General features: G+C 36.9%; 1 protein-coding gene across 10 annotated transcripts in view; it reads right to left on the bottom strand.

The window, feature by feature from the left end:
* Positions 1 to 16,328, bottom strand: part of PCDH15 (protocadherin related 15) — a 910,832-nt gene that overhangs the window by 717,363 nt on the left and 177,141 nt on the right. For 7 of the 10 annotated variants that reach the window (XM_018041648.1, XM_018041649.1, XM_005698154.2 and 4 more), the window contains exon 2: positions 6,800 to 6,865. In XM_018041648.1, the coding sequence (XP_017897137.1) occupies positions 6,800 to 6,865 (66 nt within the window). Of the gene's footprint in view, positions 1 to 6,799; positions 6,866 to 7,362; positions 7,378 to 16,328 lie in introns of all 10 variants that reach the window. The other 3 variants (XM_018041647.1, XM_005698156.2, XM_005698150.2) reach the window with 1 other exon arrangement.

The raw sequence follows: 16,328 nt of genomic DNA on the forward strand, positions 1-16,328 counted from the left end.
GAATCAAGATTGCCAGGAGAAATATCAATAACCTCAGATATGCAGATGACACCACCCTGATGGCAGAAAGGAACTAAAAAGCCTCTTGATGAAAATGAAAGTGGAGAGTTGAAATAGTTGGCCTAAAGCTCAACATTCAGAAAACGAAGATCATGGCATCTGGTCCCATCACTTCATGGAAAATAGATGGGGAAACAGTGGAAACAGTGTCAGAATTTATTTTTGGGGGCTCCAAAATCACTGCAGATGGTGACTGCAGCCATGAAATTAAAACACGCTCACTGCTTGGAAGGAAAGTTATGACCAACCTTGATAGAATATTCAAAAGCAGAGATATTACTTTGCCAACAAAGGTGCATCCTGTCAAGGTTATGGTTTTTCCAGTGGTCATGTATGGATGTGAAAGTTGGATTGTGAAGAAAGCTGAGTGCTGAAGAATTGATGCTTTTGAACTGTGGTGTTGGAGAAGACTGTTGAGAGTCCTTGGACTGCAAGGAGATCCAACCAGTCCATCCTAAAGGAGATCAGTCCTGGGTGTTCTTTGGAAGGACTGATGCTAAAGCTGAAACTCCAATACTTGGCCACCTCATGTGAAGAGTTGACTCATTGGAAAAGATTCTGATGCTGGGAGGGATTGGGGGCAGGAGGAGAAGGGGATGATAGAGGATGAGATGGCTGAATGGCATCACCGACTCGATGGGCATGAGTTTGAGTGAACTCTTATTAGAGTTAGTGATGGACAGGGAGGCCTGGTGTGTTGCAATTCATGGGGTCGCAAATAGTCAGACACAACTGAGCGACTGAACTGAACTGAAAGCTGTCTTTACAAGCTAACTGTTTAAAATCAAACCCTAGAAGAATTACTCCCATAGAACATATATACTAGATTCCTCTCTCCCTTTTATTTTCATGAGTAAAATGCTATACAATTTTTGAAAAGCTTAATATATAAGAAATTATCCTATACTTCAGGTTTTATTTAATATATAAATTATGTTGGCAACTCTTCGTTATATTTCTTATTTAAAATAACTAAAATAGTTATAGAGCAGAGAGGAAATTAAATCCAGAAACATCTTCAGTTGTATCCTTGTCTCAACACATTGAAAGAAACATGAACTAAGGACAGACCCAGATAAGTATTTCCATCTTAGCAATGATTCTCCAAAACATTTCTGCGAGCCAAGGATTCTGTCTATGGCAAATATATTGAAACATTTTTTTCACTGACTATATAATTTCTAGCACCGTTAACCTCTTGGTGGCATCTTCAGCCTCTTTCACTTTATCCCAGTTGAACACTGTCATCCAGATTGCCTGATAACTTGCTATGTTGGTTCCTTAGTTTCCTCTCTTCCCAATATCTTTTGCCATCTCTCATCTGGGGTTCTCATTATTTTCTACTCTGAGTTACTTCATACAGTTTAGTATTTTCCACTCTAGTTGTTGTTGCGAATTTTTTTATGCCAGTTTAGACCTTGCTCTCTTTAGAGAGTAAAGGAGAAGAGTGAACATAACATTGGCAAAAAGAGAAGGTTCTGAGCACAAACACACACACATGCACACACACACACACACACACACACACACACACACACACACACACACACATATATATAAATGACATCACACTTTGTTTAAACCATGGGAATATTCATTTAAAAAAAAATTGGTTCTTTAAGACTTATCTTTCCATGGGTGCAAGATCTATTTTACTAGGAATATGTGAAACTCTACTTGCAACCCTTTGGCGGTACGTAAGACAGAGTATAGCATACTCCTTTGCTATAACTCTAAGATATGAAATTGGTAACTATCAGGAAGAAAGAACATCGGCATAAGCATTTAATCTTCTGCTTTTCCAAGCTTAGTGATTTTTGACAATGGAAAGAAAAGGATGACAACCAAACAACCTGCAAATGCCCCTCAATAACATGATTGTTTCTAATGAAGAACCAATCTCCTTTCCCTCCCCAAGCTACATGCTTGGGCCAGAGAATCTCCACAGAAGGAGTGAGCAACTGAATTCATAGTTCCTTTTTATAACCTCCCCTACCTCCCTAGAAGCAAAGGAGGGTCTGTAATACTCAACCCAGCTCATACTTGGTTCTGAAACATACCCTGACAAGGACCAGGAAACACTCTCATTAAACCAGCGGTGGCATCCTCTGTTGATGGCTCCTTTCGTAATATGAAGACACTCCATTATCTTTCATTTCCCAAATTAGCTGTGAGTCCACAATATCTTAACTGCAAATCCACAAAGGACACTTATGGATTTGCTTCCTAAATCTCTCACTTACCTAGTGGCATTCTTTTGCTTCTGAACCTGTCTACTTTTGTACAGTCATAGTGTTATACTCAAACTATGGCTTCAAATCGTTTTCTTATCCCCTTGATTCAGCACTGCTTATGTATATTTATCCAGTTTCTGAGAGTTAGCCTGAGCCATTTGTTCCAAAGTCTGTTTGAATGTCATTCCATAGTTGGTGTAAAGCAGCTAAGACTGACTCAGCTGGCACCCAGAGGCAAGTTTAAATTGTTCTAGTGTAACTGTTCCTGGCCTTTCTCCTTCCAGTAAGGACTCAATACCATTAGGCAACTCAAAGTCCAGTGAACCTAAGAATGTATTTCTAGAAATATTTTTTAACAGTTTCTTTTTTAGAGCAGTGTTTTAAGTTCACAATGGAAAGTACAGGGAGGGAGTGTTTTTCCATATACCCTTTACCCTGCACATGTGTAGCATTCTGCTTTATCAACATCACTCACTAGAATGGTACAATTTTTTTTTAACCAAGGATGAACCTATATTAGCACATCATAATCACCCAAAGTCCACAGTTTACCTTTGATTTCCTTTTAATGTTGTGTGTTCTATTGGTTTGAAAAAATATATAGACATATATCCACCATTAAAATATAATGCAGTGTTTTCACTGCCTTAAAATTCCTCTTTGCTCTGCCTATCTTTCTCCTACTTACTCTTAGAAAGTACTAATCTTTTTATTTTCCTCATTTTTAATTTTTTTTACCTTTTCCAAAATGCCATAGTTGAGATCATGCAACCTCTGCATTTTTTTTTTTTTTTTTTGGATTGGCTTCTTTCCGTTAGTAATATGCAGTTAATACTCTTCCATGGCTTTTCATAGCTTGATAGCTCATTTTGTTTTAGTCTGAATTTGTCTGGATGCACCACAGTTTATTTGCTAGGACATCATGCTTGCTTCTAAGTTTGGGCAATTATGAATTAAAATTCTGTACATGTCCATGTGCAGGTTTTTCTGTATACATAAGCTTTTCTGGAAAAATATTTTTTAGATATTTTCAAATAATATATTCTAAGTCTGTTTCTCACTATACATTCTCCCTTCTAAATGCAATTACTCCTAAATATATCCTATATACTAGTTCTAGAGGTTTCTGGGGGTGATCATGGGCCAATGTGATTTTCTTAATGGGCTGACTTTGGGTCCTTATCACATAAGCTTGATTTTCTGGTAGCTGTGATGAAAATAAACTTTTCAGATTGAGGGTGATATAATGAATCTGTTATCAATATACAGATGAGGACAAGGACCAAGGAAGGGAATAATCTAACAGGTTCCAGAGTGAGAAAGAGGTTTATGAATCTCTATCTATTAAAATTTTAATTATTTCAAACATATACACATGCAAACAAATTTAGCATACCTATTCATAAAAGAAGAAATATTTCCATTCCACAGAAAATAAAAATTTTGAAATATGCAGATGTATGTAACAAATAATGGATATTCTTTAAATGTATCTTAGTGACTTCTATCAGTGAAGGCAATGGCAACCCATTCCAGTACTCTTGCCTGTAAAATCCCATGGATGGAGGAGACTGGTAGGCTGCAGTCCATAGGGTTGGACAGGACTGAGCGACTTCATTTTCACTTTTCACTTTCATGCATTGGAGAAGGAAATAGCAACCCATCCCAGTGTTCTTGCCTGGAGAATCCCAGGGATGGGGGAGTCTGGTCGGCTGCCGTCTATAGGGTCGCACAAAGTTGGAGATGACTAAAACGACTTAGCAGCAGTGGCAGTGACTTATATAAGAAAATTAAGTATATATTTTTAAAGGCCTGAGTTGCTTAAAAGCTATACTCAAGGATGTATTTAACAATGGAGATTGTTTAGCAGTAGACATCAATAAAGTAAGCCAAAAAAAAAAACAAATTGACACACATACTTACTAGTTTGGCTTAATAAAGGATTTGCTATGCATTACTTTTAAGAGGCCCAGAACCTTTAAAAATAGGTGCTTATTACACTAGTAAAATAGGATTCCTGCATGTTTTGTTACTGCCAATTAAAATGTTTCATGAAAAAAAGAAAAAACTAAGGGTTTAAAAGCAGGACTAGAATTAACTGTCCTTTGGGAAATTTCTCAGAATTGTCTAAAGAAAAATATAAAAACACTTTAATGCATTGTTTCCTTTAGACTTTAAAGCAAGTATGATTACATATTACATTATAATATCTGGCAGAGTTTCATTTGATTACCATATTTTTAGAAGTTTAATGTGAAAGAAAAATGTAAAACATTTGATCTCTAGATTGGTACTTATACTCCTTGTGATGACACTCAAAAAACTTTGGAAGCACTCTGAGTAGTTGGCAGGTTCTACAAAATATGCCAATTAAAGAGCAAAACATTACTCCACTACATCATGTCACATTCTTCCAAAATATAAATATTGAACTTTCACCACATGCCACCATGCAGCACTGCTATGACAGCATCTTTGCAGAGTTTCTAAGCTCCTTCAAAGAGTGGCATCTCATCAGAACAAGGAGAAGTAAAATATTACTGTGGCTATAATTATCTAGTTGGCAAAATAAGCTCTGTGTAGAATTATGTTGAAACAGCCATTTAGTGAAATTAATGCTTTAGTTCAGCTCAGCTTATATGTTTAAGGGAACTGGTGACAATGAGAATATATAGATTAGTTTTCTATCATGTTAATTTTTTGTCTCTGTTTGAAAAGCAAACTTTTTTTTCTTAGTATAGTACATTTAGAAAGCAGATTTGTTCACAGAAAAACAGTTAAGGATAAACCATAATTCTACGTGTGAAATGTACATTTTCTGGTATAGTAATAATATATATATACATTTTCTTTTCTGAGGACACATATAGAACTTATTCCTAATTTATTTAAATGTATCTTAGTAATACATTAACTTCACATGTTTTCAAGGTCAATAAGTATTGAATTAAAAAAATAAACTATCAAACCTGTGTAATTTTAAAAGCATTTCTATAATTTAGAATAAACACTTAAATTTGTTTAAACAGAGGCCAGGAGTATTGTGGACATTTTTTGGCTGATTGCAAAGGGTGTGAAAGATGTTTAAGAATTTAAGAAGTTTATACAGATTCTTCTAAGAAAGAAAAATATTTCTAATACAGAATAATAAATCTATGGTTAAATATACCAATACAGGTATTATGCATACTATAGAAATTTTCAAGATACATATAGGTTGAATTGCAGTGAAAAGTCATTTTTTAATAAGCCACTTGGCATTGTTTTTTTAAAAAGACATCAATCTGATAAAATAAGAGTACAAACTAAACCCAGTGGAAGATCTGTTGCAGAATCAATAGACAAAATGAGCTACAGAACATTCTCATATTTAGAAGAGCTTGCAATAGAAACCAAGACTCAAGAGATTACCATTCTACTTTTACTTAATAGAGGAGTGAGGTGAAGTGAAGTGAAGTTGCTCAGTCGTGCCTGACTCTTTGTGACCCCATGGACAGTAGCCTGCACCAAGCTCCTCCGTCCATGGGATTTTCTAGGCAAGAGTACTGGAGTGGGTTGCCGTTTCCTTCTCCAATAGAGGGGTAGCATCTTTAAATATTCATAAAGTTTAGAGAGACTAAGAGAGTGTTGGGGAACAAAAGTGCTAATTTTTTGTTTTGATAAAGAAAATTATATTGCTGAAGGGCTTAATATAAATTAAGAATTAGATGTTACTTATGGCAGACAGCAGAGAAGGCAATGGCACCCCACTCCAGTACTCTTGCCTGGAAAATCCCATGGATGGAGGAGCCTTGTAGGCTGCAGTCCATGGGGTCGCCAAGAGTTGGACACAACTGAAGTGACTTAGCAGCAGCATGGCAGACAGACTAAGTGAAAAGTCAGACTTTCTCCTCTGTTCTACACCTTTTGTTGGGGGGTTCTCGGTCATCAAGAACTTTTTCAGTTTTCCCAGTAACTTCTTAAATCACCATGCCTAATGATAGGCTATGGATCTTAATCCTAACAAGATTGTAGCATATTGAAATTAACAGTGCAGAGTTTACCCTGTGGTTCACTTCTTTTGAAGGAATACACTAGGTAACAGTATATGTAATAGTTGAATCTACCTACTGACAAAGAAAAGCTCTATCCAGTATCTAGATGTATTCTTGGACTGATCCTGAATCAAGTGGCTTTTCTGCAATCAAAACTAAACATTTCATGTTGATGTATGGCAAAACCAATACAATATTATAAAGTAATTAACCTCCAATTAAAATAAATAAGTTTATATTTTAAAAAAACAAGCAAAAAAAATAAACATTTCTATTCACTGAGTCTCTCATAATATAATCCAAGTATTTCCAGGGAATGGTATAAAGTCATACAGTGAAGAAATTAAAAGAGAACTGTTACTGAATTTGCTTTGAGGCTTTCATTTAGTACTTCCACATATATAAAAACTAGGTTTGAAATGAGAAATCCCTGTTAGATTAGGTCACTTTTAAAAGAGAAATCTCACTCACCATTTCTACTCTCTTCATCAATGGCGACTATGGTGGCTGGTGGTCCTCCCCTAGCTAGTTTGCAATCTAAAGGGAAAACAAGACAAATTAAGAAGTAGCTATTGCAGGGACATTCACCCTGAGATTAAATTCACACTATGTATTAACATTTAAAAAGAAATATCCTATAATCAAATTAATATGCATCATTTAACCATTTTTTATTTTTAAAAAAGTGTTCACACAGATTCCTTACCACATTGCAACAAAGACACTTTATACACCATGAAATGGTTCAAATCATACTGAGAAAACATAAGCAGAGACCACTGGAGAGTAGAAGTCCTTCAGGACAGAGATAATGTGATGGTAATTTAACCCAAAGAAATAACATAAAGGGATGATTAACAAGGATAAATTGTAATTAAAGCTTCACAACAGAAACAAACATAATTGGACTTTAATTGTGATAAAGGGTCTAATTAAAAAGAGTGAGTAGAATTTCAATAATATTCTAAAGAGAATGAAACAGAGACAGACAAGCAATGTTTGTGGGTTTTGAGATTGTATTTTTGTCATCTTACCCTCATATTGCCAGTCTGGAGACAAAGGAATAGAGTCATCAATGGAAGCAGATCAGAAAAATAAAAGAAAGAAAGGGAGAAAGAATATATGTGTATATTTAGTGAGGACTGAAAGATATAAATAGCATTGTACAATAACAGATATATCACACCTAATGATTTCTGGAAATGAAATATATAAAATCCTTATTTTTATAATTCAAATACAGTATGAACAAGTTAACTTTATAATGTATGTCACACATCTTAAAAATTACAGATCAATTTGAATATACCATATAATACACCTATGTGTCCTATAAAAAGGTAAATAAAATTACATATCAATTGTCTAATATCTCTGTGTTGAATGAACCTTAAGAATACTGCCTGTCAATCAGTAGTGATTAATTTTTTATCTCAAGAACTGCTAATGTGTGGATAATGAACATATAAATAGTATTATGAACTATAATATCCATGATAATTAAAATGTGAAGGCTTTGCCTGCGAGATGTCAAAAGTATACTTCTGAGACATAAAGTGCTCTCTCGGGAGATACTTGGCCAGCCTGATAGGGTTGTCTCATGCAGTTAAATGCACATGGCATGTTCCTGTGGCTGAAACATACATTGGCTTAAGCCATCCAAGTAGGTGTGCTATTTGAAAGATGATTTCAAGGTTTGCTATTTATCTATTCAAATTCTGCCATTATGTACATGGGCATGAATAATAAGGGCTTTGGCAAGCACTGTTGTATATTGTAAGATGTGTGTTCTGTCATGTAAAGCTTAAAATATCTGAAATCTCCAGTTTTTCTCTCTTTGTCCTTGTCAATATTCAAGAGTTTCAGGTCACAGCAGTTTTAGGTCTAAAATATCTCATTACACTCCATCCTTTCCTTCCCATACCCCTGACATAGCACAGCTCCTCACTATTTGCAGCCTCTACTCTTGCAGTGGCTTCCTCATTAATTTCCTGGAAGCTGTTCTCATCCTGCATTCATTTATTCATTTCATGAGAGTAATTTTTGTGCACCCCAATCAAAGGGAAATTAATGGCACTTCTCTGTACAAAAACACTTATGTTTCTTTTGGAGTGAAGAAAAATGTTTTAGGATATCATTCAGAGGGTGTCACAGTCTCAACATTGTTTACTTATTAAGCACTATGCCCTTTAGTCACCTTAGAGACCTTACTCTTGCTGGATTACATCTTGTATTATTAAGGCAGCTTTGTTACCTAAAGTCATTTCTGCCTCTACTGCCTGGCAGGTCTGTTATTCTTAATAAAGTTAGATTTCACCTATTCCACCAAAACTTTCTTATACCCCAGTGAAAATTTAAATTTTCTTCCTGAGTTCTCATATCTGTTCATCTAGCTTTTTATTCATCTGTGCATACAAACATTATTCAGTCAAATTGGTAGATAGCTTACTATGTGCTGAAGATAGGGATTAAAAATCAACAACTCCTTTCTTCACAGATCTCAGGTTGGGGAGATAAGCGGTCAGATAAAGGAAAGACTCATAAACAACCACAAAAGTATGGCACAATGTGGTCTATGTGAGTCAGTTGTTTAATATGATCATCAATGACACAAATGATTAAAATAGCGACATTGCCTGCTGTGAGTAGAAACGGGATACACAAGAAGGCAGAGGCAATTTGTGGAAATAATAAATGAAACATGACCAGTTCTTACAAGAAGCGATTGTTGGATTATGAAGCATGCCTTCCATTTGTATTTCAAAGAGTAGCTACTTTTCAATACTCTTTTATTTCTTCCCACTCTCCTTTTTTCCCTCTCTCTTTCTCCCTCTCCCTCCCTCCCTCCCTTACACACACATACACACACACACACACACACACACACACACAAACACCACATGGTAGATCAGTGGTAAAGAATCTGCCTGCCAATGTAGGAGACACAGGTTCAATCCTTAGGGCAGGAAGACCCGTGGAGAAGAAAATGGCAACCCACTCCAGTATTCTTGCCTGGAGAATCCTATGGATGGAGGAGCATGGTGAGCCCAGTGTCACAAAAGAGTTGGATATGACTTAGCAACTAAACAGCAATCTAAATGAACATATAATATTTATATATAGGGTTACTGCCTCAGTTAAAATCCTCACAGCTGCAAAGTAGAGAAAAAGTGTGGTGAATTTTCACATAAGTATTAGTAGGGGAATAGATATTTAATCAACAACTTTATAGGTAGGCAGGATAAAGGGAAATGAATGATGGAGAAACTTGAGTATACATATAAAACAACTGCTCATCATTTGGTTACTATTATATTTATGAATAGACTTTTTCTGCTCAACTAAGTCAAGTATGATTCTCCATATTCCAGCTCTACCTACCTCCCTTACCCTTTCCCTCTTCTTGGTTCATTTGGTAGCCATAGCAAGCCAAATTTATGTTTGCTGTGACATCTGCTGAAATTCCCTTCCTCCTCTTCTTTCCCTGGTTAAATTTTATTTCTCTTCCAAGAACCTGGCAAGGCATCACCTCTTCTAGAAAATCTTCCTTGTTAGTCTAGACTAAATGCCTATTCTCTGCATTCCTTCAATATACACTGTGTAAGGATGCCAAGTCATGCCAAGTGGTGTGTGACTCTTTGTGAACCCATGGACTGTAGCCCTCCAAGCTTCTCTGTCCATGGGATTCTCTAGGTAAGAATACTGGAGTAGGTCGCCATGCCCTCCTCCAGGTGATCTTCCCAAACCAGGGGTCGAACCCACATATCTTACATCTCTCCCGTTAGCAGGTGGGTTCTTTACCACTAATGCTACCTGGGAAGCCCCCAGTATGCACTGTGCTGTGCTTAGTTACTCAGTTGTGTTCAACTCTTCATGACCCCATGGACTATAGCCCACTAGGCTCCTCTGTCCATGGGGATTCTCCAGGCAAGAATACTGGAATGGGCACCCATGCCCTCCTCCAAGGGATCTTCCCAACACAGGGGTAAAATCCAGGTCTCCCACATTGCAGGCAGATTCTTTACTGTTTGAACCACCAGGGATGCTCAAGAATACTGGAGTGAGTAGCTTATCCCTTCTCCAGGGGATCCTCCCAACTGAGGAATCGAACTGGGGTCTCCTGCACTGCAGGTAGATTCTTTACTAGCTGAGCTACCAATATACACTGTAGTCCATTGGAAAAATTGCTCCAAAACATATATTAATGATTTTTTTTTTCCTAATGAGAGCTCCTTCAGATGAAGGCTGTGTCATATTTATCTTAGTAACCTCAAAATTCAACCAGAGTGGATCCTGAAAGAATGTTTGTTGAATTTTTCTGAAGTACAATCAGCCCAGCTACAATCTCTCATTGACCATCTCTCCAGGAGTGCACTCAGAAGTCTCTGTTCTCATTATGTCCTTAGCAACAGAAACAGCCCAGGAGTAAAGCTGTGGGTACAATTCCTCCCAGCGAGACCTCTTTATAGGATGACTTTCACTCAGCTTTATTGTTTTAGCAAGTTCCAAAACCCCACAATAAGATATTTTCATGCCTAAATAAATAAATTGTATTTATTCTGAATCAAAACAAAAGTGCTTAAAAAAATTTAGACCCACAACACTAATGTAAAGAGGTTAGTCAGATACATAAAAATAATTTATTAATAACATTATTCACAATAGCATTTGCTTTGAAATGATGTGCTCATGAAACTATAGTTAGTTTTAAAATGCACAAAATATTTTTAATTGTAAGTATATACAGAAAAAAAAGTAAATTTGGATGAAACAGCCAGGATGTATTAGGTATGCAAATATCCACGTGGAGATCAAAGTGAAAACTAGAAAGCAATTTGGGGGCTAGGTGATCCTGTTCTCTACGGTCTGTGGATAATCTGTCTGCCACAGGAAAGACAGGTTAGCTGATGATGACTATACCTTGGAAATGCACTTCTATAATCTATTTAATTTCACCCTTGACTGTCCAGGTTAAATCACAAATTCATTGTTTTTCGTGCCTCAAATTTCTAACCTCTTGGGCCCCTACCTGATTCCCATACCCAATTTGTTGTAAAATGCAGGATATGAATAGAAATACCTGAATGCCCAGTGTGATTTATTTCTGCAAATTTTTCATCAAGCTAAAAATAAGCCATATTTTTTTCCATATGTTTTTAAATAATTTTATGCAACAGGTAGGATTTCAAACTTAAAAATATGTAATGATATACATATTACAAACCAGATATGTAATGACTGGTTTCAAAGGCAGCAAACCTGTGATATGCTATTCTTACTGCATCCAGAAGCTTAAGAGCATGTTACTCTGCAAAGAGAATATCCAGAATTGTCCAAAGAAATTCATTTATTATTAGAAAGTGTGACTAGCCAGGAATACCCTATTTCCATCTTAGCCTATTCTCAAAACATCTATTTAAGGTCAAACAATGCCTTTCAAAAAATTGCAGTATAATTGCTTTACAATGTTGTGTTAGATTCTACTGTACAACAAAGGGAATCAGCTATATTTATACATATATCCCCTCCATCTTGGACCTCCCTTCCTCACCCTAATCCCACCCATCCAGGTCATCACAGAGCCCTGAGTTGAGTTCTGTGTTGTACGGAAGTTTCCCACTCTCTGTCTATTTTACACATAGCGGTGAACATATATCAATCCTAATCTCTAATTCATCCCATCCTTCCTTTCCCCCACTGCATCCACATGACCATTCTCTATGTTCGTGCTTCTGATTCCTGCCCTGCAAATAGGCTCTTCAGTACCTCATTTTTAGATTCCACATATATGCGTTAATATACAATGTTTTTCTCTTTCTGACTCAGTTCACTCTGAATGGCAGTGTCTAGGTCCATCCACGTCTCTACAGATGATCCAGTTTCGTTCCTTTTACTGGCTGTGTAATACTCCACTGCATACATGTGCCACGTCATCTCTATTCTCCTTTGAAGTATATTTAGGTTGCTTACATATCCTGCCTATTGTAAACAGTGTTTCAGTGAACATTGGGGTACATGTGTCTTTTTGAGTTATGGTTTCCTTAGGGTATATATATACCCAATAGTCGAATTGACGAGTCGATTATAGTTCTATTTTTTAAGAAAACTCCATACTGTTTTCCATAGTGGCTGTATCAATTTACTTTCCCATAAACAGTGGAAGAGGGTTCCCATTTCTCCACGCCATCTCCAGTATTTATTGTTTTTTTGATGATGGCTACTCTGGCCAGTGTGAAATGATACCTCATTTATTTTGATTTGTATTTCTCTAATAGATAGTGATGTTGAGCAGTTTTTCGTTATATGGGACTGGAATGCAAAAGTAGGAAGTTAAGAGATACCTGGAGTAACAGGCAAATTTGGCCTTGGACTACAAAACGAAGCAAGGCAAAGGCTAACAGAGTATTGCCAAGAGAATGCACTGATCATAGCAAACTATCTCTTCCAACAACAAGAGAAGACTCTACACATGGACATCACCAGATGGTCAATACCAATATCAGACTGATTATATTCTTTGCAGCTGAAGATGGAGAAGCTCTATACACTCAGCAAAACAAAGATTAGGAGCTGACTGTGGCTCAGATCATGAACTCCTATTGACAAATTCCAATTTAAATTGAAGAAAGTAGGGAAAACCACTAGAAAATTCACGTATGACCTAAATCAAATCCCTTACAGTGGAAAAGTGAAGTGAAAATAAAGTCTCTCAGTCGTGTCTGACTCTTTGTGACCCCATAGGCTGTAGTCTACCAGGCTCCTCCATCCATGGAATTTTCCAGACAAAAGTACTGGAGTGGGTTGCCATTACCTTGTCTAGGGGATCTTCCCGGCCTGGGGATGGAACCTGGATCTCTCGCATTGCAAGCAGGTGTTTTACCATCTGAGCCCCCATGACAAAAAAAAAAAAATTCAAGGGATTAGATCTGATAGACAGAGTGCCTGAACAACTATGGACAGAGGTCTGTGACACTGTACAGGAGGCAAGGATCAAGACTATCCCCAAGAAAAAGAAATGCAAAAAGGCAAAATGGTTGTCTGAGGAGGCCTTAAAAATAGCTAAGAAAAGAAGAGAAGTGTAAGGCAAATTAGAAATGGAAAGATATAACCATTTGAATCCAGAGTTCCAAAAAATAGCAAGGAGAGATAAGAAAGCCTTTCTCAGTGATCAATACAAACAAATAGAGAAAAACAATAGAATGGGAAAGATGAGATTTCTTCAAGAAAATTAGTGATACCAAGGGAACATTTCATGCAAAGATGGGCACAATAAAAGACAGAAATGGTATGGACCTAACACAAACAGAAGATATTAAGAAGAGGTGGCAAGAATGCACCGAAGAATTATACAAAAAATATCTTCATGACCCAGATAACCATGATGGTGTGATCCCTCACCTAGAGCCAGACATCTTGGAATGTGAAGTCAAGTGGGCCTTAGAAAACATCACTATGAACAAAGCTAGTGCAGGTGATGGAATTCCAGTTGAGTTATTTTAAATCCTAAAAGATGATGCTGTGAAAGTGCTGTACTCAATATGCCAGCAAATTTGGAAAACTCAGCAGTGGCCACAGGACAGAAAAAAGGTCAGTTTTCATTCCAGTCCGCAAAATAGGAAATGCCAACGAATGCTCAAACTACCACACAGTTGCACTCATCTCATAAGCTGGCATAGTAATGCTCAAAATTCTCCAAGCCAGGCTTCAACAGTATGTGAACCATGACCTTCCAGATGTCCAAACTGTATTTAGAAAAGGCAGAGGAACCAGAGATCAAATTGCCAATGTCTGTTGGCAAAAAGCAAAAATTCAAGAAAAACATCTACTTCTGCTGTATTGACTATGCCAAATACTTTGACTGTGTGGATCACAATAAACTGTGGAAAATTCTTTAAAAAATGGGAATACCAGACCACCTGACCTGTCGCCTGAAAAATCTGTTTTTGCATAAAGAAACAACAGTTAGACAGGACATGGAAGAGCAGACTGTTTCCAAATCAGGAAAGAAGTATGTCAAGACAGCATATTGTCACTGCTTATTTAAATTATATGCAGAGTACATTGTGAGAAATGCTGGACTGGATGAAGCCCAAGCTGGAATCATGATTGCCAGAAGAAATATCAATAACATCATATATGCAGATGACACCACATTTACGGCAGAAAGAGAAGAACTAAAGAGCCTCTTGATAAAAATGAAAGAGGAGAGTGAAAATGTTGGCTTAAAGCTCAACATTCGGAAAACTAAGATCATGGCATCCGGTCCCATCACTTCATGGCAAGCAGATGGGCAAACAGTGGAAACAGTGGCAGACTTTATTTTTTTGGCTCCAAAATCACTGCAGATAGTAACTGCAGCCATGAAATTAAAAGACACTTGTTCCTTGGAAGGAAACTTATGACCAACCTTGACAATATATTAAAAAACAGAGAAATTACTTTACCAACAAAAGTCTGTCTAGTCAAGGCTATGTTTTTTACAGTAGTCATGTATTGATGTGAGAGTTGGACTATAAAGAAAACTGATCACCAAAGAACTGATGCTTTGAACTGTGGTGTTGGAGAAGACTCTTGAGAGTCTTGGACTGCAGGAGATCCAACCAGTCCATCCTAAAGGAGACCAGTCCTGAATATTCATTGGAAGGACTGACATTGAAGGTGAAACTCCAGTACTTTGGCCACCGAATGCAAAGAACTAACTCATTGGAAAAAAAACCCTGATGCTGGGAAAGATTGAAGGCGGGAGGAGAAGCGAAGGACAGAGGATGAGATGGTTGGATGGCATCACCGACTCAATGGCCACGAGTTTGAGTAAACTCAGGGAGTTGGTGATGGACAGGGAGTCCTGGCATTCTGCAGCCCATTGGGTTTCAAAGACTCGGACATGACTGAGCGACTGAACCAAACAGTTTTGATATTGAGCTGAGGTTTGTATTTTCAGCTTGTTTACAGTTTCCTTTTCTCTGTAGACACTTTTAAGTTGTATTAGTCCCCACTTGTTTATTTTTATTTTCATTGCTGTAGGAGGTAGGTCAGAAAACATTTTGTTGTGATTTATATCAAAAAGTGTTTTTCCTATGTTTTCCTCTAAGAATTTAACAGTGTCCATGCTTACATTTTGTCTTTAATCCATTTTGAGTTTATTTTTGTTTATGGTGTTATGTAGTCTTCCAAATTCCTTCTTTTACAGGTAGCTGTCCAGTTTTCCCAGCACCACTTATTGGGAGAAATATTTGAAAATGAGAAACAATGTCCTTTTAATATAATTTCAAATATATTGGCTATTGTCATATATTAACACGTCAGTTGCCATCAATATGTCCAATGGCTAGTATATTGTATTTCCTGCCCAGATCTCTCTCCTGAGTCTGTGTCCTACTGCTCAGACAATATCTGTACTTACAATTTCAAAAGTGTCCTAAATATAACATTCCAAAGTGGAATTCTAGCCCATACTTGGCCTTTTCCAGTATGTATAATTCCAGTGAATAGCATAATTTTGCATCAAGTTTCATAACACAGAAACTAGGGCTCACCTTAGAGCCTGCCCATCTTCCTTGCCTTTCCTTGTTGAATCTGTCAAAAAATCTTGAATTTAATTCCTACAGAAAACTTCTCATATCCACCTAAATTTTTCAATCTCTGATGTCAATGTGCTATTGCAGTCTCCTACCTAATGTAATAGGTTTCCTAAGGTTCACCCTACAGGCAATCTTGGCTCACTGTTTAATTTTCTATCTTTAACCACAGTGATCTTTTAACAGATTAAAATGTGCTTACCTGTTAATAATGTGCCATTGCTTTTATGTTACAACAAAATTTTCATGGCCTACAACCCCCTGTATGGTATGATTTTATATTAAAAACCAAAATATATGGCCTAAAAGATCCTGCATGATACAGCCTTCTCCTTCCTCTCCAATCTCATCTACTTCCATGTTTTTGCATGCTCTCTACATTCCAGACAGAATTTTATTTTCTTTAATCATCCAATGGTTTA

This window comes from Capra hircus, chromosome 26, assembly GCF_001704415.2.
Source record: "Capra hircus breed San Clemente chromosome 26, ASM170441v1, whole genome shotgun sequence".
Classification (NCBI taxonomy): domain Eukaryota; kingdom Metazoa; phylum Chordata; class Mammalia; order Artiodactyla; family Bovidae; genus Capra; species Capra hircus.